We start from the raw sequence: 23279 nt of genomic DNA on the forward strand, positions 1-23279 counted from the left end.
AGAGTACGAGTGTCTGCTCGTAGGTGTGAGTTATTTAAAAACTCAGTGGAGTACTTAGGGTACAGAGTAGACAAAGATGGTTTACATCCGACCAAATAAAAACTGGATGCAATCAGAAATGCACCCACTCCCAGGAATGTCATTGAACTTCGTTCATTCTTGGGTCTTTTGAACTATTATGGGAAGTTCCTATCAAATTTGGCTACAGTATTACATCCACTGAATGAAGTTTTGAAAAAACAGGTCCATTAAAAGTGGTCAAACGAATGCGATGCAGCATTCATAGAAACATAGAAACATAGAAAATAGGTGCAGGAGTAGGCCATTCGGCCCTTCTAGCCTGCACCGCCATTCAATGAGTTCATGGCTGAACATTCAACTTCAGTACCCCATTCCTGCTTTCTCGCCATACCCCTTGATCCCCCTAGTAGTAAGGACCTCATCTAACTCCTTTTTGAATATATTTAGTGAATTGGCCTCAACAACTTTCTGTGGTAGAGAATTCCACAGGTTCACCACTCTCTGGGTGAAGAAGTTCCTCCGCATCTCGGTCCTAAATGGCTTACCCCTTATCCTTAGACTGTGACCTCTGGTTCTGGACTTCCCCAACATTGGGAACATTCTTCCTGCATCTAACCTGTCTAAACCCATCAGAATTTTAAATGTTTCTATGAGGTCCCCTCTCATTCTTCTGAACTCCAGTGAATACAAGCCCAGTTGATCCAGTCTTTCTTGATAGGTCAGTCCCGCCATCCCGGGAATCAGTCTGGTGAACCTTCGCTGCACTCCCTCAATAGCAAGAATGTCCTTCCTCAGGTTAGGAGACCAAAACTGTACACAATACTCCAGGTGTGGCCTCACCAATGCCCTGTACAACTGTAGCAACACCTCCCTGCCCCTGTACTCAAATCCCCTTGCTATGAAGGCCAACATGCCATTTGCTTTCTTAACCGCCTGCTGCACCTGCATGCCAACCTTCAATGACTGATGTACCATGACACCCAGGTCTCTTTGCACCTCCCCTTTTCCTAATCTGTCACGATTCAGATAATAGTCTGTCTCTCTGTTTTTACCACCAAAGTGGATAACCTCACATTTATCCACATTATACTTCATCTGCCATGCATTTGCCCACTCGCCTAACCTATCCAAGTCGCTCTGCAGCCTCACAGCATCCTCCTCGCAGCTCACACTGCCACCCAACTTAGTGTCATCCGCAAATTTGGAGATACTACATTTAATCCCCTCATCTAAATCATTAATGTACAGTGTAAACAGCTGGGGCCCCAGCACAGAACCTTGCGGTACCCCACTAGTCACTGCCTGCCATTCTGAAAAGTACCCATTTACTCCTACTCTTTGCTTCCTGTCTGACAACCAGTTCTCAATCCATGTCAGTACACTACCCCCAATCCCATGTGCTCTAACTTTGCACATCAATCTCTTGTGTGGGACCTTGTCGAACGCCTTCTGAAAGTCCAAATATACCACATCAACTGGTTCTCCCTTATCCACTCTACTGGAAACATCCTCAAAAAATTCCAGAAGATTTGTCAAGCATGATTTCCCTTTCACAAATCCATGCTGACTTGGACCTATCATGTCACCTCTTTCCAAATGCACTGCTATGACATCCTTAATAATTGATAATAATCAAGGAGTGTAAAAGCAAATTGGTAAAGAGCACCATGTTCGTTCACTATGACATATTTAAAGACATTAAGCTAGCATGTGATGCCTCTCCATATGGAGTTGGGGCAGTGATCTCTCATGTATCACGTAGTGGGGAGAAGAGACCAACTACTTTTGCTTCACGCACTCTCAGTGTCAGTGAGAGTAATTATGTGCAAATTGAAAGGGAAGCTTTGGCATTAATTTTTGGGGTCAAGAAGTTTCACAAATACTTGTATGGTCGTAAGGTTACTATCGTTATGGACCATAAGCCCCTAACAGCAATCCTCCATCCAAAGTCCCCAGTTCCAACATTAGCTGCAGCCCGAATGCAGAGATGGGCTTTGATTTTGTCAGCATATACATATGATATTGAATATAGACAATCAGCTGATTACAGTAATGCTGAGGCAATGTCTAGATTGCCTTCCCCATCACAGGTTACACCCAATAGGGAAGAAGTGTTTTATTTTTCATACATTGATGGACTGCCAGTCACAGCTGAAGAGCAACCAAACGTGACCCAGTGATGTCAAAGATGTCTGATTATATTGCAAATGGATGGCCAAACCAGATAACAGACAAAGATGCACATCCATTCTTCATTCGTAGGAATGAATTATTAATCGATAAAGGTTGTATCATGTGGGGTGCAAGAGTGGTTATACCAAATAAATTCAGGTCCAAATTATTAGGAGACCTCCATGACCAGCTTCTGGGAATGTGCTTGACCAAGAGTTTTGCATGCAGTTATTTATGGTGGCCAGGTCTTGATAAAGATATAGAGTGCATCGTGAGTCAGTGTATGACATGTCAATCGGTAAGAAGCAACCACCATCAGTACCATTACAGCCATGGAAATGGCCTCCCAGGGTGTGGCAAAGGCTACATATTGATTTTGATGAGTTAGAAGGACAACAATTGTTCATTGTAATTGATAGCCATTCGAAGTTGGTTGAGGTGTTCCCAATGTGGAAAATAACAACAAGTAATACATTGGACATTTTACGAAGATTATTTTCTTCATTTGGCCTCCCTGAAGAAATTGTTTTGGATAATGGACCACAATTTCGTTCAGAAGAATTTGCATAATTCATGAGCAAAAATGGTGTGAAACATACCAAGATTCCACCATACCATCCTGCTTCGAATGGTGCAGCAGAGCGCACTGTACAAATTGTAAAACGTGCCCTCATAAAACAAATGTTAGATCCAAATCCAAGGAAACAACAGTTGTCATTGGATCATAAAATGGCTAATTTTTTGATTACATATCGAAATACTCCTCATACAACTACTGGTAGAACACCAGGTTGTTTCTCAAACGACAGCCACGAACCAGATTCTCGTCGTTAAAACCAAATTTGGCACAGTCCGTAGAAGAGACACAATTAAGACAGAAAGAGAATCGTGATAGAGGTAGAGTAAAAGAGAGAAGTGTGAAATTAAATCAGAAGGTGAGAGTGAAGAACCATCACCACAAAAAAGAGGTCCTTTTTAGCCTCAAGAGGTGAAGATATGTGGTCCTCGCACGTATTTGGCAAAGATGTTTGATAATGGACAGGTTAGGTTTGTTCATATTGATCATATTTTACCTACAGACATGGAAGGAGTTGAAGGTGGGAATGATTCAATTATCTCTGACTCATCAGATACACCAGTAGCAAATCCTAAATCCGATGTACGGGAAACAAATCCAGGAGAGAATCAGAATGAAAGTCTGAGTCCGAGTCAGAAAAACAAAGAGCCTGAAGTTAGAGTGAGTTCAAATGAAAATCAAGGAAATTCCGTGGAGGAAAACGTTCCTCGGGATGAGCCTCGAATGAGTGTGAAATCGACACCATGTTTGGAAGGTTCTGTTCGAGAGCGAAGGTATCCTCTTCGAAACAGAAAACAAGTGGTAAAGTTAAATTTGTAAATATGGAAAAAAAATAAGTCTATATCCTATGTTGTGTATAAAAATGAAAGTTATGTATGATGTTTGTTATTATAACTTCTTCATTAAGGAGGGAGAAATGTAATGTCTGTAAGCTTGTAATGTTTGTAGCACAATGTGGATGCAGACGTATTGTGTGCTGCAACTGCAGAGTTAATAATAAACAGAACCAGGCTGTTCTGGAGGCTTCCGACAGAGCTGCCTACCATGTTAGGAGCTGTGTGTAGGAAGAGCATAGGGATCTGGAGGAGGAATGGCTGGGCCTTGGAGTACAATCAGAGTGCTGTCGGGGGTTGGGTAGGAAGATCACAATGGTCTGGAGTATTGTTGGGGGATCTGGAGTGCTGTCGGGGAGGTCGAGGAGGTCGGGGTCGCAGGAGATCAGGCACCCTGGAGGATCGTAGTCAGGACTGAGGTTGGAGATCTCGGGACCGGGAGTGGCAATGAAAGGTAAGTACTTAACCTTTTTTAATTCAGTGCTGTTTATCATTGGTTTTCCAGGGGGCAATCAGCAATGGTGCTGGCTGCCTGAGGTACAAAACAAAGTTGCAGGAGGGAGCAGAAGCAGACATTAGGCTCCTTATTTGCATATGTTAATGGTTTTAATGCTTGCTTCAGACGTGGGTAAAGGACGCCTCTTGTTTGGCCTTTACCAAGATGTCACCTGGCACGGCCCACACCAGAACTGTACGTACGTGGCTCAAACGCCATTTTGGACACAAAACGGCATCCGTAGTGCCGAAAAACCGTACGCTACTGAGCCGATTTTCTAGCCCATGCCTTACACCAACCAAAACTAAAGTTGGGGACAAAATATTGGTGCCTGTTAGGGCCCACAATGTTACAGAAATTCAAGTAATCATTACCCTCTAGACAGAAGCCTTACGAGCAATTGTAAATTTTGGCCATCCAATTCCGCCCATTTCTTGAGTTTTAAATCTATATTGCAATGCACTTCTCCGGAGCAATATCATTGTACTGCAGCAGCAGAATGATGATATTAAACACCCCGGGTAATTATAAATGATGGGAGGTGGTATATAGCATCACTGGGTAAAGACAGCGTCTGCGTTTTGGCTTTTAGCACATCTATTCATGCTGATTGTCCTCAGAATAAATAAACCCTGGAACAAGTTAAAATAAGAGAGAATACGATAGAAATATTAACTCTGACGGGAAAATAACTTTACGAGGCCACAAAAAAGAGGTCCTTTTTAGCCTCAAGGGAATGTTAGCACATAGATATGTTTTTACATTGTTCTAATACAGAGCAGCAATGTAGACAGAATTGTTCTCAAAAATCCTAATACAAAAGCGAAATACTGCGGATGCTGGAATCTGAAATAAAAACAGAAAATGCTGGAAATGCTGGGTCAGGCAGCATCTGTGGAGAAAGAAGCAGAGCTAATGTTTCGGGTCGATGACCCTTCGTCAGAACCTTTTACTCCAGTTCTGACAAAGTGTCATTGACCCGAAACATTGGCCCTGAAATTCGGCTCGAAGGCTTCCTTCAGATGAACGCCTCCGACCTGATACTTTTTTACAAAAGTACCTGGTGGTCCCGAGGCACCTTAGATTGTGGTGGGAAGGCCTTCTCTTCCCGTGCATCGGACGGAGCGTATCCATGTCCTCAAGGTTCACACGTAGAAGCTGGAGTCACATGACTGGACAACCAATCACAGTACAGTATTCTCATTGATAGCAATGGGAACTCTGTATCTCCGAGTTCTTATTGCTGTCAATGAGAAAAAACCCCACATTAAACACAACATAAAAAAATGTTTATAAACTCTCACATATTTAAAATTAATTGAAATCAAAGTTAATTAAATGTTTTAGAAAAAAAATGTTTTGTATTTTTAATAGGGTTTAAAATAAACTTACCTTAGTGGACAGGGTTTTTAACATAACAATGTGTATTTAAATTTTATTTTTATATGTTTTAAAACTCTTACGCTGGTAAAAGTAGACTATGTGCCTGCTTTTACCAGGCACAAGAGTTTGTCGAATATTCGCTGGGCAAGAGTTGGGCAAATAGCCCAATCTCGCCCGTGTGAATGTCCTGGCTGTGGGAATGCGTGCGATCTGTCAAGACAAATCTTGACAGATCAGAAAAACGGTTTTCAGCGCATGTGCTTTGTGCGCCGAAAACTGGCTTTTGTGGGCCTCATCGGGTCCGACATACGGACCTAGTGAGGCTGGAATTTTAGCCCCAATAACTCTGCTTCTCTCTCCACAGATGTTGCCTGACCTGCTGAGATTTCCAGCATTTTCTGTTTTTATTTCTCAAAAATCCTGTCTTATCCCCTCAATGATACTGATAATATTGGAGAAGGATGAATTTCCGGACCAATTACATTACTGTAAAGATAGGCACATATAGATTATTAAATAAATAAGCTAGATGGATAATACTGAGCTTAAAGAGTTGCTAGGATTGAAACACAGGATTTTCATTACAGCAAGAGGTAGTGTAAGAGAAGGAGATTGCTCAAATATAAAAGGTTATATGTTGTTATAAAACATACCTCAAAGATTTTGTACAACAAAGCTATGACTCGGGGAAAGCAATGATAGAAAGTAATAGTATGGTGTGAAAAGGCATGGGGCTCCTTATCCTTGGCAATCTGTTTGAACAACTGGGTGGTCATAAAACATCAGATAGTGTTGCATCCAAGAGGAAGCAGAACATAAAGAAAATGATATAAGAAGAGATGCAATCTTTTTACTCAGTTAGAAAGACCTTTTGCTACCTTCAAGACCAGGTGGCGTGAATTGGATTGGAGAAGCCATTTTCATGGTTCCTAACCAAATCCTACGCTTGACATAGATGTAAAAAAGAAAGGCTTGCACTTATATAGCATATTTCACGACCACTGGATGGCCCAAAATGCTGTACGGCCAAACGTACTTTTTGAAATGTAGTCACTGTTATATTGTAGGAAAAGCGGCAACCAATTTTCACACAGCAAGCACCCACAAACAGCAATGTGATAATGACCAGATAATCTGTTTTCGTGATGTTGATTGAGGAACAAATATTGGCTACGACACCAGCTTGTCTTTGAAATAGTGCCATGAGATTGTTTACACCCACCTGAGAGGGCAGACAGAGCCTTGGTTTAATGTCTCATCTGAAAGACGGAACCTCCGACATTGCAGTACTCCCTCAGTACTGCACTGGAGTGTCGGCCTAGATTTTTGTGCTCAAGTCTCTGGAGTGGAACTTGAACCCACAACCTTCTGACTCAGAGGCGAGGGTGCTGCCAACTGAGCCACGGCTGACACATGAAAGGCTAATCTGTGTTGCTCTTTATGGGGTTTTAAGATTAATGTTTTTCAACAATAATAAATGAAGTGAATTATCAGACATATAAATGTCTCTAGATTTTTGACTCTGTTCAAAGGGTCACTCCGTGCAACACTGCCACAAAAGCTGATTTCCCGAGTGCTGATTCTACTGTTCGTAAAACAAATAAGAAAGTAGCAGAACCAGGGTTTGGGAAACAGGGCTGGTTGTCCAGTGCCATCATTGGACCCACTTACAGCTTGTGGTCCGGATCTGCAGCTGCACCCTGCTGTGTTCCTGGCTTATCTCCGGGCCCAGTGCTGAAGACGGGAGGGTGGAAATGAGGTGCCTGTGGTAAGTGGGAATAGCTTGAGCAGAGCTTGTAAATCAGGAAAGCAGACCTGAGAATGTGCTCAGGGGAATATTTGTTGAAGCGATTGAAAGATAGGATGGGTATATTTATCAGTGAGTCTATGAGAGTATATAGGGGGATGTATTGGAGAATTGTTTTGTTTGAATGTGATTGAAGGTTTTGTATAAAATTAAAGTAGAAAATAATCAATTTTTAAAAAATTTAAAATAAAAAAAATATATATTTAGCCAATGATGAAGAAGAAAATTCACCAATGGCCGGACAAACAAGAAATGTTATTCTGAAGGTATTTTACCACAATAAGAACATAAGAATTAGGAACAGGAGTAGGCCATCTAGCCCCTCAAGCCTGCTCCGCCATTCAACAAGATCATGGCTGATCTGGCCGTGGACTCAGCTCCCACTTACCCGCCTGCTCCCCGTAACCCTTAATTCCCTTATTGGTTAAAAATCTATCTATCTGTGATTTGAATACATTCAATGAGCTAGCCTCAACTGCTTCCTTGGGCAGATAATTCCACAGATTCACAACCCTCTGGGAGAAGAAATTCCTTCTCAACTCGGTTTTAAATTGGCTCCCCCGTATTTTGAGGCTGTGCCCCCTAGTTCTAGTCTCCCCGACCTGTGGAAATAACCTTTCTGCCTCGATCTTGTCTATCCCTTTAATTATTTTAAATGTTTCTGTAAGATCACCCCTCATCCTTCTGAACTCCAGCGAGTAAAGACCCAGTCTGCTCAATCTATCATCATAAGGTTACCCTCTCATCTCCAGAATCAGCCTAGTGAATCTTCTCTGTACCCCCTCCAAAGCTATTATATTCTTCCTTAAGTAAGGTGACCAAAACTGCACGCAGTACTCCAGGTGCGGCCTCACTAATACCCTATACAGTTGCAGCAGGACCTCCCTGCTTTTGTACTCCATCCCTCTCGCAATGAAGGCCAACATTCCATTCACCTTCCTGATTACCTGCTGCACCTGCAAACTAACTTTTTTTTGGGGGATTCACGTACAAGGATACGCTCGCGGCCTTCCGCGAGAGGTGGGCACCGGAGGGACTGGAGTGCATCATCACGCCCGGCAACCAAATTTTAATTTGATTTTACGTTTTAAAGTTTAATTTGTTTTAATTGCCGGTGCTTTTCGTGTCCCCCTCCCCTTTTATAGGGGGCACTGGAAAAAATTTGATTTTAGTGCCCAAAAAAAAACAAAAAAAGAAAAACACAAAAAAAAAAACCAAAAAAAAGGAAAAAAAGGGCCTTGTAAATGTCTGGTGTGTCACCCAGGTCGGGTGGCACAGTTTAATGTTTTATGTTTTGCAGGTGAACTCCAAAAAGAGTTTCACGTACAAGGACCCCCAGGGCCCTCTGCACCGCAGCATGTTGTAATTTCTCCCCATTCAAATAATATTCCCTTTTACTGTTTTTTTTTTCCAAGGTGGATGACCTCACATTTTCCGACATTGTATTCCATCTGCCAAACCTTAGCCCATTCGCTTAACCTATCTAAATCTCTTTGCAGCCTCTCTGTGTCCTCTACACAATCCGCTTTCCCACTAATCTTTGTGTCATCTGCAAATTTTGTTACACTACACTCTGTCCCCTCTTCCAGGTCATCTATGTATATTGTAAACAGTTGTGGTCACAGCACCGATCCCTGTGGCACACCACTAACCACCGATTTCCAATCCGAAAATGACCCATTTATCCCGACTCTCTGCTTTCTGTTAGCCAGCCAATTCTCTATCCATGCTAATACATTTCCTCTGACTCCGCGTACCTTTATCTTCTGCAGTAACCTTTTGTGTGGCACCTTATCGAATGCCTTTTGGAAATCTAAATACACCACATCCATCGGTACACCTCTATCCACCATGTTCATTATATCCTCAAAAATTCCAGTAAATTAGTTAAACATGATTTCCCCTTCATGAATCCATGTTGCGTCTGCTTGATTGCACGATTCCTATCTAGATGTCCCGCTATTTCTTCCTTAATGATAGCTTCAAGCATTTTTCCCACTACAGATGTTAAACTAACTGGCCTATAGTTACCTGCCTTTTGTCTGCCCCATTTTTTAAACAGAGGCGTTACATTAGCTGCTTTCCAATCCGCTGGTACCTCCCCAGAGTCCAGAGAATTTTGGTAGATTACAACGAATGCATCTGCTATAACTTCCGCCATCTCTTTTAATACCCTGGGATGCATTTCATCCGGACCAGGGGACTTGTCTACCTTGAGTCCCATTAGCCTATCCAGCATTAACCCCTAGTGATAGTGGTTATCTCAAGGTCCTCCCTTCCCACATTCCCGTGACCAGCAATTTTTGGCATGGTTTTTGTGTCTTCCACTGTGAAGACCGAAGCAAAATAATTGTTTAAGGTCTCAGCCATTTCCACGTTTCCCATTATTAAATCCCCCTTCTCATCTTCTAAGGGACCAACATTTACTTTGGTCACTCTTTTCCATTTTATATATCGGTAAAAGCTTTTACGATCTGTTTTTATGTTTTGCGCAAGTTTACTTTCGTAATCTATCTTTCCTTTCTTTATTGCTTTCTTAGTCATTCTTTGCTGTCGTTTAAAATTTTCCCAATCTTCTAGTTTCCCACTAACCTTGGCCACCTTATACGCATTGGTTTTTAATTTGATACTCTCCCTTATTTCCTTGGTTATCCACGGCTGATTATCCCTTCTCTTACCGCCCTTCTTTTTCACTGGAATATATTTTTGTTGAGCACTATGAAAGAGCTCCTTAAAAGTCCTCCACTGTTCCTCAATTGTGCCACCATTTAGTCTGTGTTTCCAGTCTACTTTAGCCAACTCTGCCCTCATCCCACTATAGTCCCCTTTGTTTAAGCATATTACGCTCGTTTGAGACACTACTTCCTCACCCTCAATCTGTATTACAAATTCAACCATACTGTGATCACTCATTCCGATAGGATCTTTTACGAGGAGATCGTTTATTATTCCTGTCTCATTACACAGGACCAGATCTAAGATAGCTTGCTCCCTTGTAGGTTCTGTAACATACTGTTCTAAGAAACAATCCCGTATGCATTCTATGAATTCCTTCTCAAGGCTACCCCATGCGATTTGATTTGACCAATCGATATGTAGGCTAAAATCCCCCATGATTGCTGCCGTTCCTTTTTCACATGCCTCCATTATTCCCTTGATTATTGCCCGCCCCATCATGAACTCAATATAAACTTTGTACAGATATTTCAAATTTTAAATAGAACCTGTCAGGTCAGAGCCTTTATTAAGCTTGCTCTCCTTCCCTACAGCTCACATTAATTCCTAAAAACAAGAAAAAGAAAAGACTTTATAAAGCATTTTTCATGACCTCAGAACGTCCCAAAGCTTTTTGCAGAGCATTAATAACACAGTAAGGGATTATTTGAACTTTTGACGAACGCTCCAATTTATCAGATAACATAAGCACATACAATAACAATTAAAAATAAAATACAATTCAAACTGTAACAAGAGAAAAATCAACTGTGACTGAAAAAAACACAGAAGTTACTCCATATCTCACAAAGTAAATTTCCCAGCAGATTTTTTTGACTTCAAAGAGTTTGAAGTGTAATGGGGACAGCAAAGCCAGTGAATTCCAGCATGGCTGGAGCCTTTACCTACACATTACCTGTTCCTTCAACAAGTTATAACACTGGTTCACCCAAAAGTAAGAATCTGCTGCTTCATTCATTCATTTTTAACCAATTTGCTGTCTTTTTAATGCAATGAAAGAAAGACTTGCATTTATATAGTACCTTTCACACCCTCAGGACATCTCAAAGTGCTTTACAGCCAATGAAGTTCTTTTTAATGTGTGGTCACTGTTGTAATATAGGAAACGTGGCAGCCAATTTGTGCACAGCAAAATTACCCTAACAGCAATGTGATAATGGCCGTATAATTTGTTTTAGTGATGTTGGTTGAAGGATAAATATTGCACAAGACACAGGGGAGGAGGTTTCCCCTGCTCTTCTTCAAAATAGTGCCACGGGATCTTTTACGTCCGCCACAAAAGGCCATCGTGTCCTCGGTTTAACGTCTCATTCGAAAGACTCATCCGAAAGATGGCACTCCAACAGTGCAGCACTCCCTCAGTACTGCACTGGAGTGCTAGTCTAGATTTTGCGTTTAAGTGGGTTTTGAACACAACCTTCTGACTCAGAGGTGAGAGTGCTACCCACTGAGCCATGGCTAACACAAAATGTTCTTTAATCTCATCCAGTTTGTCAACAATGATTAATTCAAAACATTTAGAATTTCCTTATAAATTCTTAATTGAGGGAAGGGGCTTCGATGTTGATTTCTTAGCTTAAGAAATGTATGAGAAAATTCCATCTTCAGAAGTTTAGTATGTAATTGTAAGTTACTGAACCAGCAAACACTGCATTTGAGTGCATCCCAGGGCAGCAATGTTGTGTCACAGCAGTTAGGAGCCAGTCTGTTGATTTTATATTGTATTTCTGACATATTTTAAAGACAACTGGTTTACTCAAAAATAAACCATAAGGTCAACTATGGAGCTGAAACCACTTTGTTTTTGCAACAATTTCATAGTCCTATTTATGCCCTAGGCTTTTAAAATATCAGATTGTTTAATATGGTACCTCAGCCCATCTACTTCTTAAAATCTCATTCATGCTTTTGTTACCTCTAGACTCGAGTATTCCATTGCTCTCCTGGCCGGCCTACTATCGTCCAACCTCCATAAACCAGCTCATCCAAAACTCTGCTAACTCACACCAAGTCCCATTCACCCATCACCTCTGTGCTCGCTGACCTACATTGGCTCCCAATTTACCAACACCTCGATACAAAAATTCTTATCCTTGTGTTCAAATCCCTCCATAGACTTGCTCCTCCCTATTTCTGTAATCTCTTCCAGCCCTCCGCAAACACTGCGTCCTTCCAACTCTGGCCTCGTGAGCATCCCCCGTTTTGCCCCACCATTGGCAGTCTGCCTTCAGCTTATTTCTTATCAGTTTCTTAACCGATAAGGGAATAAGGGGTTATGGAGAGTGGGCAGGGAAGTGGACCTGAGTCCATGATCCAATCAGCCATGATCTTATTAAATGGCTGGGCAGGCTCGCGGGGCCGTATGGCCTTCTCCTGCTCCTATTTCTTATGTTCTTATATCGGCGCTAAGCTCCTGAATTTCTTTCTTCAGCCTTTGACCAACCTTTGTTGGCTCCGTATAAACTTTTACCTGATTATGCTCCAGTAAAACCCCTGTGGACATTTGTATACCGTAAACTTTAAAATGCGGTATATAAATGCAAATTGTTCTCATGGAAAATGTGGCTGTAAAAAATATTTTTTCGTATGTGGCCTCTTTTGAAACAGAGTAACATTTTTTGAAATGCTCCTTAAAAGCACACATTTCCATATATTGACACGTTTTATATTGACCCAACTCATGTGCAGTACAGATCGCATCAAGCACCTGATAGTAATGTTAAATTATTTTAAAAATTACTGGAACATTTCTATCGGGTGGGTTTGCATAAATCAAAAAATACAGATGACATATTTGCAGTGTTGTTTTTATTATGTGTTTTTAAAATAATCTGAGATTGCATTCAAGCTTCTGGCAAATTGCAGTGAACACGACATCTTTCTCCGCCTCCGGATCTAACGGGTTCCACTCTCCAGTTCCCACGAGCAGACGCAGTCTCTCCTCCAAGTGCGCACATGCAAAATCCCTACTATCGACCAAACGTTGCAAGGACGATTTCTCTCCCTAAGAAGGAGCACATACCCGAGACGCCCCCTCCTACAAATTACACTGCAAAAACAGCGTTGGTCAATTGCCAGAGGCGAGTTACAAACCCTCTGAAAACAGGGCGCTCTTTTATATTTGTTTTACACAGTGAGGTGCATCACAGTAGACCTTTTAAAAATAGACCTTTAAAAAAATCCGTATTAAATGACGAGTAATAGTCGACACTCCAGCTTCCCCGTGCATGCATGCTGCAGATGAATGAAAGGAGGGGCGCTCGGTCACGAAGCACAAATAAAACTGTTGCAACCGAGGCAGCAACAGAAGCAAACGGATTAGCAGAAGGAGGGGGGGGGGAGCTTTGATTGACGTACGCTCGGCCACTGGGTCAGCCAGAGGAAGGAGGCTCAAGGAGCGCGTGCGCGGGAAAGCGAAAGGCGAGAAGCCTGGAGCGCGTGTCTCGAACCACACGGGGGGGAGCGGAGTTGAGGAGTATGGAGTGCATGCGCGCCTCTTGCACACACACACACCCCCTCCTCCTTTCTTCAGCCAAGCGCGCGGAGCGGATTCCGCGCCTGATTGCGCGCGCCTCGAACGAGAGTGAGAGAGAAGGGGAAAAAAAGGACCAAAGGGATGCTGGGCGCGTGCGCACTGGACGGCTCGCCGCCCCGCCCCCCTCGGGTCGCCTCACTCACTCACAACAAAACCGAGCGGCTGGAGTCTGGCGCTGTCCACATACACACACATATACATACAGACCAGGAGCGATCGAGTGGCTGAGGAGCTGTTCACATACATACACACACACCGTGAGGAGAAGGGGAAAAAATTACTCCCATAGAAACCAAACAAAGAAAAATAACGGTTATCCGCCCTGTTAAAGGGCATCGAAGGAGGAGGGGAGGGGGCAACCCTTCCCTTCAGGCAGTTCGAGATTTTTTCTTTTTTGTGTGAGGGGACAAGAGTGAGTAGAAACCGTTTCCCGTTTTCTCCCTTTTACCCCTCAACATCTCTGCTCTTGGCCTCGCTATAAGCCGTCAGTTGTCCATCACCTACCGGCCAAGCCGACCCACCCACTCACTCACCGGCCGGGACGCGGGGTGACACCTACTCCTGGTTTAACGGTAACGTTTTTTCTTTATTGTTTGTTTATTTATTTTTTCTTCACAGGGTCCCTTTCCTCGCCCCGGGCGAATAAGGACGATCGCTCCGGAGCCCGCGGGCGGAGAAGCGGCGCGCCTGCCCGCCCGCCCCTCCATCCCAGACCGCTGCCTCAAGGCTGGCTCGGTTCCTCATCCATCATCACCTCCCACTCCCCGAGCCCGTCCTCCATCCGTAATTATTTGCTCCCTTCTTTCCTTCGGGCGGCTGCGTGAATCATGTCCGCCCGGGTCTGGTTCGTGACAGATCGCCGGATCCTGCAGGATTACCCGCAGCAGGAGATCGAGCGTGCCCTCCGACAAAAATGCGCCGAGGAGGAGGTGGAATTTCGCATGGTCTTAATGGATGAGATCGTCATCACCATCGAGCAGGGAGCCTTGGGTAAGGAACAGCATCAATGCGTGTCCCTTTCAAAATAATTAATCATTTACATTCGTTTGTTCCATTCATCGACATTCTGATTTCCATAGTCATTATTTCTTGCATTGTATCTGGCTTTCCTTGCAAGCATAATTGCTGGCGAACAGGTTTATTTTCCGCCTTTCAGTCCATTGCCTCTATACTGTAATTTTCGAATATGTTTGCACGTTCGGCAAATCTCGCATTTTAATCCTTTCTCCCATTTACATGGCTCATGCAGTATAATGGATTGCATTGTATTTTGCACACTTCCTTGTTTGAGTTGTAGCGTGGTGACAAGATTTATTCCAAATGTCACTTCCACAGTTATTCGAAGAATCTCTTCCGAGAGTCGTCAAGATTAGACAAACGTCCACATATTATTTCTTTATATATAACTATGTTAACCTGCGAAATAGGCCTTTCTATCAGATTTGTTTTAAACAATCTATCTTATCTCTAATTTACATCTGGTTTGAATACTAAAATAGGATTTTTAAAAACCACCACAGTTTTTAAAAGATTCAATTGTTCATTCATCGTAGCACCAACTCCTCATTATAATGCTCTAATAAAACACGTTGCTCCCTATATTATACAAACCTAGATGGAACACCCTGATTATTTATAATGTTCTTTTGTAGGGCTCCCAGTCTTACAAAATTATTTAAAATTTCAGCATGTCTGAAAGGCCTTGTAAGGATTTAAATATATATATTATATAGATGGGTGATGGATTTTGTGATTTTTTTTGTAGAGATTTGTTTAAGCCTTTCTTGCAAATGGTGAATGCATGTGGGTTAAAGAGAGCAGATAACAAGAGTACAACCACTAGGTGTATGATCTCTTCTACAGTGTACTGTGCTATATTCCTGTTAACATAATTTTTGCAAACCTTCAAACTGACATGCATTGCACATTATGTATGACTACAGTTCCAGTTTTCAGCTCATGATTAAGTAGCAGTCCTAGCTGTCAGAAAAACTATAGTGTGGGAATGGAAAATAGATGCACATTAGATTTCACACAGCACAATATCTTTGTGCAAATGATTAGTGGAACGGCAGGAACAGGCGTCATCTGCTAGAAAAGGGAACCCAACCTTGATTAAATTGAGGACAGAAATGATCTAAGGAAAGTGAATTCAAATTTTTATTTATAGCTTCATTTTTTGCAAGGGGGAAAAAGACATGCAAAGCTGAAACTCCAAATATAAAGCTTGTGATTAATGTCATTGAGAGCAGTCATTAACTTTATGGCATCAATAGGTGAAATCAGGAAACATTTCCAGGTTGGCTGTCTGAAGATTGCATTGGGTACTCAAGAATGAAGACAGCGATACAAAACAGAGAAGCAGACTGAAGGCAGAACAAACATATACATAGAACAAAGACATGAAACAAACTGTACAGAATAATCGATGGATTGGAAGTGTGTTGCAAGGATGTGGAGCAATCAAAGGGTCCTGATGAAGCTCTAGATTGCAGGCATTTATCTTAGCTTTAAATCAAAGGAGCTGAATCATAGAATGACACAGCACAGAAGAAGGTCATTCGGCCCATCATGCCTGTTTTGGCTCTTTGAAAGAGCTATGCAGTTAGTCCCATTCCCCTGCCCTTTCCCCATAGCCTTGTACAACTTAACCTTTGAGTATTTATCCACTTCCCTTTTGAAAATTATTATTGAATCTGCTTCCACCACCCTTTCAGGCAGTGCATTCCAGATCATAACCGCTTGCTGCGTACATTTTTTTTCCAAATGTCGCCTCTGGTTCTTTTGCCAATTACCTTAAACCTGTGTCTTCTGGTTACCAACTCTTCAGTCACTGGAAACAGTTTCTCCTTATTTACTGTATCAAAAGCCTTCATGATTTTTAACACCTATATGTGCTTTTATACATAGAGTACAAAAACCAGGAAGTTATGTTAAACCTATATAAAACACTAGTTTGGCCCCAGCTAGAGTATGGTGTTCAATTTTAGGCACCGCACTTTCGGAAAGACGTGAAGGGTTTGGAGAGGTTACAGAAGAGATTTACTAGAATGGATCCATGCATGAGGGATTATAGTTATGTGGATAGAGTAGAGAAGCTGGGGTTGTTTTCCTTTAGAGCAAGGAAGGCTAAGTGGAGATTTGGTAGAGGTGTTTAAAATCATGAAGGTTTAGATAGAGTAAATAAAGAGAAATTGTTTCCAAAGGCTGAAGGGTTGATAACTGGAAGGCACAGATTTAAAGTGATTGGCAAAAGAACCAGAGGTGACACGAGGAAAAATATTTTTACGCAACGACTGGTGAGGATTTGGAATTCATTGCCTAAAAGGGGTTGGATACAGATTCAATCGTACCATCAAAAGGGAACTGGATAAATACTTGAAGGAGAAAACATTGTAGGGACAGGGGAAAGGGCGGGGAGTGGGGCTAACTGGATTGCTCTTTGAAAGAGCTGGTGCAGACTCAGTGGGCCAAATGGCCTCCTCTGCTGTACTATTCTATGATTCTAGTAAATCTGCCCTTTACCTTCTCTGCTCTAAGAAGAACAACCCCAACTTCTCTAGTCTCTCCACGTAACTGAAGTCCTGCATCCCTGGTACAATTCCAGTAAATCTTCCCTACATCCTCTCCAAGGCCTTGGCATCCTTCCTAAAGTATGGTGTGTAGAATTGGACACAATACTCCAGCTGGGGCCTAACCAGTGATTTATAAAGGTTCAGCATAACTTGAAGCTTGTGTTTTTTTTAATATAGATATCAGAATGCTAAGATTGAATTGCAGCCTTGAAATGCAGCAGGTCACTTTGTAAATGTTGGAGTTTAACTATCCAAGTATTAATGTATTGCCAATTTTGTAGCTTTTGCCATGTGACAAACTATTATTGCTGACTTTAGCTCTACTGCTCATATCATGTAACACAGTTTCTTCCTATCTTAAAAATAACTATGACAACATTGTGGAGCTCTCTGATGACTCATGGGTAAATGCATTGCTTGGTGTGATACGGAGGCATGTAGACAAGGATCCTTGGTCTGTGTGGGGTTGGCTGATCTCAGCTGGGGCGACCATTTGGGTATGACAATTGGTCTCAGCATTCCTGGTCAGGGAGGGGGAGAAAACAGCCAAGGTTCGTGTTCAATCACAATCCAGCAGTCCCTGCTGTAAAGCATGGTCGTTGGTAAGGAAAGGAGTACTCAGAGTTGTAATATTCCATCCCTCCCAGGTTGATGCTCCCTATTGGCACTCACTGAACAAGCTTTCTCATTAAGAATTGCTATTTGGTTGAGGTCCTGGAGAGCTGCTGGAGTCCATGGCGCTTTGTTGCTCAAAGCTTTTAGAAGACACACTTCTGCAGCTTAATTTACTTGATGCTTTAAACATTGATACTGTCTTTGACAACTAACTGAATAGAAAAAATCATCTTTAAATGTGGAATGGTTGAGTGAAATTTATTACTCCATCTTCATTTAAAAGTCAAGTTGTCAAATTTTAGGCTTCACATATGCTTATCATCTTCACTTCATGTAGAATGTTGAGTTTCTCAACCATTCAATTTTTTTCCTCACAAACTTTAACTGAAGAAATTAAAGTAAGTTCTATTAACAAATGAGATCATAAAGAAAAAACTCTCATTTATATTGTGCCCTTCAAGACCTCAGGATGTCCCAAAGTGCTTTACAGCCAATTACGTACTTTTGAGGTATAGGCATTGTTGTAATGTAGGAAAACGCAGCAGCTAATTTACACAACGTCCCATAAACAGCAATGAGATAATTGACCAAATAATTTGATTTGGGTGTTGGTTCAGCGATAAATGTTGGCCAGGACTCCCCTGCTCTACAAATTGTGGCATGGGACCTTTTACATTTACCTGAGCGGGGCTTCGGTTTAACATCTCAACTGAAAAATGCCACCTCCTACAGTGCAACACTCCTTCAGTCCTGTACTGGAGTGTCAGCCTAGTTCATGTGATCAAGTCTCTGGAATGGGGCTTGAATCCACGACCTTCTGACTCCGAGGTGAGGGAACCCTGAAAACTAAAAGTATGTTATATTGATCATAAGAGCGACTTGCATTTATATAGCGCCTTGCACAACCACCGGACCTCTCAAAGCACTTTACAGCCAATGAAGTACTTTTTGGAGTGTAGTCACTGTTGTAATGTGGGACACGCGGCAGCCAACTTGCGCACAGCAAGCTCCCACAAACAGCAATGTGATAATGACCAGATAATCTGTTTTTGTTATATTGATTGAGGGATAAATATTCAGGACACTGGGGATAACTCCCCTGCTCTTCTTCGAAATAGCGTCATGGGATCTTTTACGTCCACGTGAGAGGGCAGACTGGGCCTCGGTTTAAAGTTTTATCCAAAAGACGGTACCTCCAACAGTGCACACCCTCAGCACTGCATTGGAGTGTCAGCCTATATATATTTTGACATAAGGATAATTAGAGAACATTATTAGAATGTGAGTGTACTTAAGTGGAAATAATTTTGTCAGTTAAAATGAGAAATGATGTTGAGTCCATATTGAACATTGCAACTGAACATTTTCATTTTGTTTTTTTCCTTCAAGAATGGAGTAAAAATTTAATTGCATTTGGTGGGAGGTTTTAACTGAATCTGCACTTGGGATTCAGCACCTCAGTGGAATTGTGCCTGAGTTATTTTAGTCTTATGACTGTAAATATAGAGAATTCAAAAAACCATGAAGTTTTGACTTATAAAAATAAACTTTTTTCTCTTATTTTCAGTATTGAAGTATGATTTATTTCAGGACTTTTGATTTAACATTTTGCTGTAATTGAAACAGGTCCAGAATAGTAGTACAACATATCCTGACAAAATTGTACCGCATGCCTGAATCTTATACCATACATGCAAAAATGTATTTCTTTGTCAGAGAGACTCAGCACAAACCAACATTATGTGAGTATTTAACTTCCATTTCTAGTCTGATCTTCAGACTCAGACCCTGTATTACTAGAAGGCAGTAAACAGCAGTTTAATTATTTGTTTTGAATTTGTGAATATGATCATGGAGCAATAGATAGATACTAAAATCTACAATTAAAAATTTAAAACCGATGTGTGTTGACTTTCTTTTGTTGAGATGTTTTATGCAACAACGGATTCACTGTCCAGCTTCAGCTCAGTCTATGCTTTGAGAAATGGTGGTGTGGTATAAACCTTCAATTTTGTGAGTCCATTTTAATTGTTAAAGGGTTTGATGTGTATCTGATGCTGTCATCCTCTGCTCTGTTGTCTTTCATTACTCAATCTGTAAGTTGGATCTAAATTGCTCTGAGTTTCTTTCACAGATTTGTCCCAGATCAATTTGTTCAAGACATTCTTGCCTCCTTTCCAGATTTCAAAACTCCAAATGGCTCATAAAGCTTTTGTAGTGGTTTTCATGGAGCTAAACAAACGTTGGTGCCTCATTGTTTTAAAGCAGAAGTCGCTTACTGAAAGTTTGGTTGTTAAGGGATTGGTGTTTTCTTTCCAAATAATGATTTAGTGGTGCTATAGTGGGTCAGTTGGTCTAACATATCCTAGTCAGCTGTCTTACTGGGAAGGGGTTGAGTGGAGATAGGGTGCTTTCATACAAGAAGGGAGGAAAAATCTAGTGGTTGAATGAACATGGACTGCACTTAACGCATTCCTTGTTGTATTGCCAATCACCTGGCTTGCCTTTTCAGTTGGTCAGTGGTGTGTGCTGCAGGAAGAGCTGAAATATCTTTCAGGGCTATACATTTTATTTCCCTGCCCTCTGTGTATTGACACTTATATTTTAAATTCTCTCAATATGCTGTGTGAAGATGCAATGAACTGGGCAGCATTTGTTGCAGTATTTGGTATTATTTTGAATTCACATGACATACCTTTGCTTGGAGTGCATGCCACTGCGCATTGTGTGTTTAATCAAGACTGGTAACAGCCGTGATATCTCGGCTGAATCACTTGTCATGACTGCATATATTTATTTCCATATTGATCTTGTTGCTCTGAAAGGAATAAAGGAGTAACTGCTTTCAAATTAGTTACTGTGCTGTCCGCAGAGTTTCTATGCAAGCAGGATCAGATGTACAGTCTGAGCACTTAGGCTGCAGTCAAGTTGCACATGACCCTAATGGAGACATTGGATGTACTGTAGCAAGGTTTGAAACTAATCCTGGTCTATGGAAATGCTTCAGTGAAAGAGGAATTGGTTTTGTGTCTGCATTATGATGCTAATACGTATGTACTTTATTGGGGTACCGCACACCTGGAGACGCTGGCTTCCATAAATACCTGCGTATATGAGTCACTTTGTATGACGTTGCAATACACAAATTCAATCCCTTGCCTATGCTGAATTATCCAATCTAAACTGAGGTAGTTGTGGAGAATACTAAAATTGGTATTTGCACCTATGCTAGGGAGGGAAACAGAGTGACCAGAAGCCCTCTTGTTTGCTATTTAGTCTCTTAGGCGGTCCCTCGTATCGAGGATGACTTGCTTCCACACCAAAAAGGGGTGAGTTCACAGGTGTTACAATGAAGGACCGAATATTCCAGGACCCAAACTACATGTTGAAGGGTGGAAAATGCCTGTGCGTGGATTTTTTTAATGTGCGGTGACCGTTGCACACCAGCCACCACACGAGCTTGACAGAGCTGGGTCTTGATCCAGTGGCAAGGATTAACCAAGATGGCTGGAGACCAGCTCTGCTATTTAGTAACCCTTTTTGGAATGTGGAAACCTAGGGACATCGGGCGAATGCAGGATTGACATCAGTTGTGATACTATTGTGGTTAAATAGACTGTCAAGGCTCGCACGTTATGATTGGTTCCAGGACCAGGTATTAGATGGCAACAAGTGCCTTTGGAACTCTAATCTCAGTCACTTTGGAGAGGAGAGAAAAGTGTTGAAAATTGGGATGAGGGAAAAGCTACACACATATATATATAATTTTTTTATATACTATGATAGACCAGCAGCTTTTATGGTGGATCAGCTGCTGCTTTCAGCTATTGATCCAGATGTTAAGTGCTTCTATAGCCCTAACTATGACCGAGTTATGGTCTGGTACTAGCCACACTGATTGCGATTGTTTCCCCAAATTCTCTTGGACTTAATGGATCGAAGAGGGGGCCGTGCCAGAGTGGGAAAGGGTAAGGGTTTACTGGGAACAAGGGCACCAAAGGTGGAGAGGAGGGAGAGATTTAGTATCCCAGCGAACGGAACACCAAAGGCTGGACAATTGATAGTTTTTGAAAGTACCATTGTAGCTGACTTGGAGAGGTTTTTTTCAAGGCAGTTGCAGAAAGAAGTCTGGCTGGAAGGGACTTATGAGTGGTGAGGGAAAGCAGGAAGTGATCATAGATGGCCTTGTCTGTGATTGAGATGATGGGAGTGGAGAGGCCACGTAAGATGGTGAGATCAAGGGGTGTCCATGATTATGGGTCGGAGAGTTTATATGGAAGCAGAGGTTAAGGGAGGGCAGTGAACTCAGGAGGGAGGGCAAGGTGAGTTGAGATGGAAAATGGAATCACCAAGGATGAGAAGTCGCTCAGTACAGATGTTTAGGGATGAAAGGAGTGAGAATATCTGAAACTCTGGGCAATAGCGAACAAGGATTTTAAAGGAAAGAAGAGAAGGGTGGAAGATGATGAGGTGTTCAAAAGGCAGAGGTGTCCGAGGAGTAGGGGGAAAAGGCTAAGGTGAGATTTAATGATATGAATCAGCCAATGCGCTTACAAAATGGTTTCACCAATGCTATGATGCATTGTTAAGCCTTCACTGGGGAGAAATGCAAAAGAAGTGGGGGAAGAGATGCAATCTAGTATTGATAATTTCCCCCCCAATGCTGAGTAAACACAATCAATTGATAACAGAATTCTATTTATGGTATGCAGTCTATTGGGGATATCACCGAACCACCCATCTCCGCTCCTGCCTCAGCTTAACTGCTGTTAAAACCCTCATTACATGCATTTGTTCTCTCGAGACTCCAATATTCTAATGCTCTCCTAGCCAGCCTCCCACCTTGATTCCTCCATAAACTTGAGATCATCCAAAACTCTGTATCCTAACTCGCACCAAGTCCCATTCGCCCATCATCCCTGTGCTCACTGATCTGCATTGGCCAATTCTGGCCTCCTGCTGATCCCTGATTTTCAGCACTTCATTGACGGCCGTGCCTTCAGCTGCCTTGGCCCTCTGGAATTCCCTCCCTCAAACCTCTCTGCGTCTCCTCGTTTAAGATGCTCCTTTAGACCTATCTCTTTGACCAAGCTTTTGGCCACCTATCCTAATATCTCTGTGTGTCTCGGTGTCAAATTTTATTTGATATCGCTCCTGTGAAGTGCCTTGGGATATTTCACTACATTTAAGGTGCCATATTAATTACATTATTGTTGCTCAGGATTTCCTCCTTTTTTGTCCTTTTCTCTGACCCTCCCCCCAAGTGAGAGCCAAAAATGTCACGGAGTTCTGAGTAAGCTCATGTTGTACTATTATGTCTGTAATTCAGTACCTGTACAAAATCTGGATGTACTACTGAGCAGCCTTCAGCAGTTCCAGTTTTTAAATACTAAACAGCTTTTGCTACTTACTGTATTACATGTATTTTTTTTACTAGATAGGGACCCAAATTTCCCTTTTGGTAGTTGGTGCAAGAGCTTTGCCTTCACACAGACTTTATCACTAAAATCATTGCCAGGAAAAAAAATG

General features: G+C 42.0%; 1 protein-coding gene across 1 annotated transcript in view; it reads left to right on the plus strand.

Annotated features, from left to right (window-relative positions):
- The first annotated feature begins 13458 nt into the window (after nt 1-13458).
- rimkla (ribosomal modification protein rimK-like family member A) overlaps nt 13459-23279 on the plus strand; it is a 55180-nt gene continuing 45359 nt past the window's right edge. The window contains exon 1 of the mRNA XM_070860236.1: nt 13459-14550. Coding sequence (XP_070716337.1) covers nt 14388-14550 — 163 coding nt within the window. The 5' untranslated portion in view covers nt 13459-14387. The remainder of the gene's footprint in view (nt 14551-23279) is intronic.

The sequence above is a fragment of the Pristiophorus japonicus genome, chromosome 18 (assembly GCF_044704955.1).
Source record: "Pristiophorus japonicus isolate sPriJap1 chromosome 18, sPriJap1.hap1, whole genome shotgun sequence".
NCBI lineage: Eukaryota > Metazoa > Chordata > Chondrichthyes > Pristiophoridae > Pristiophorus > Pristiophorus japonicus.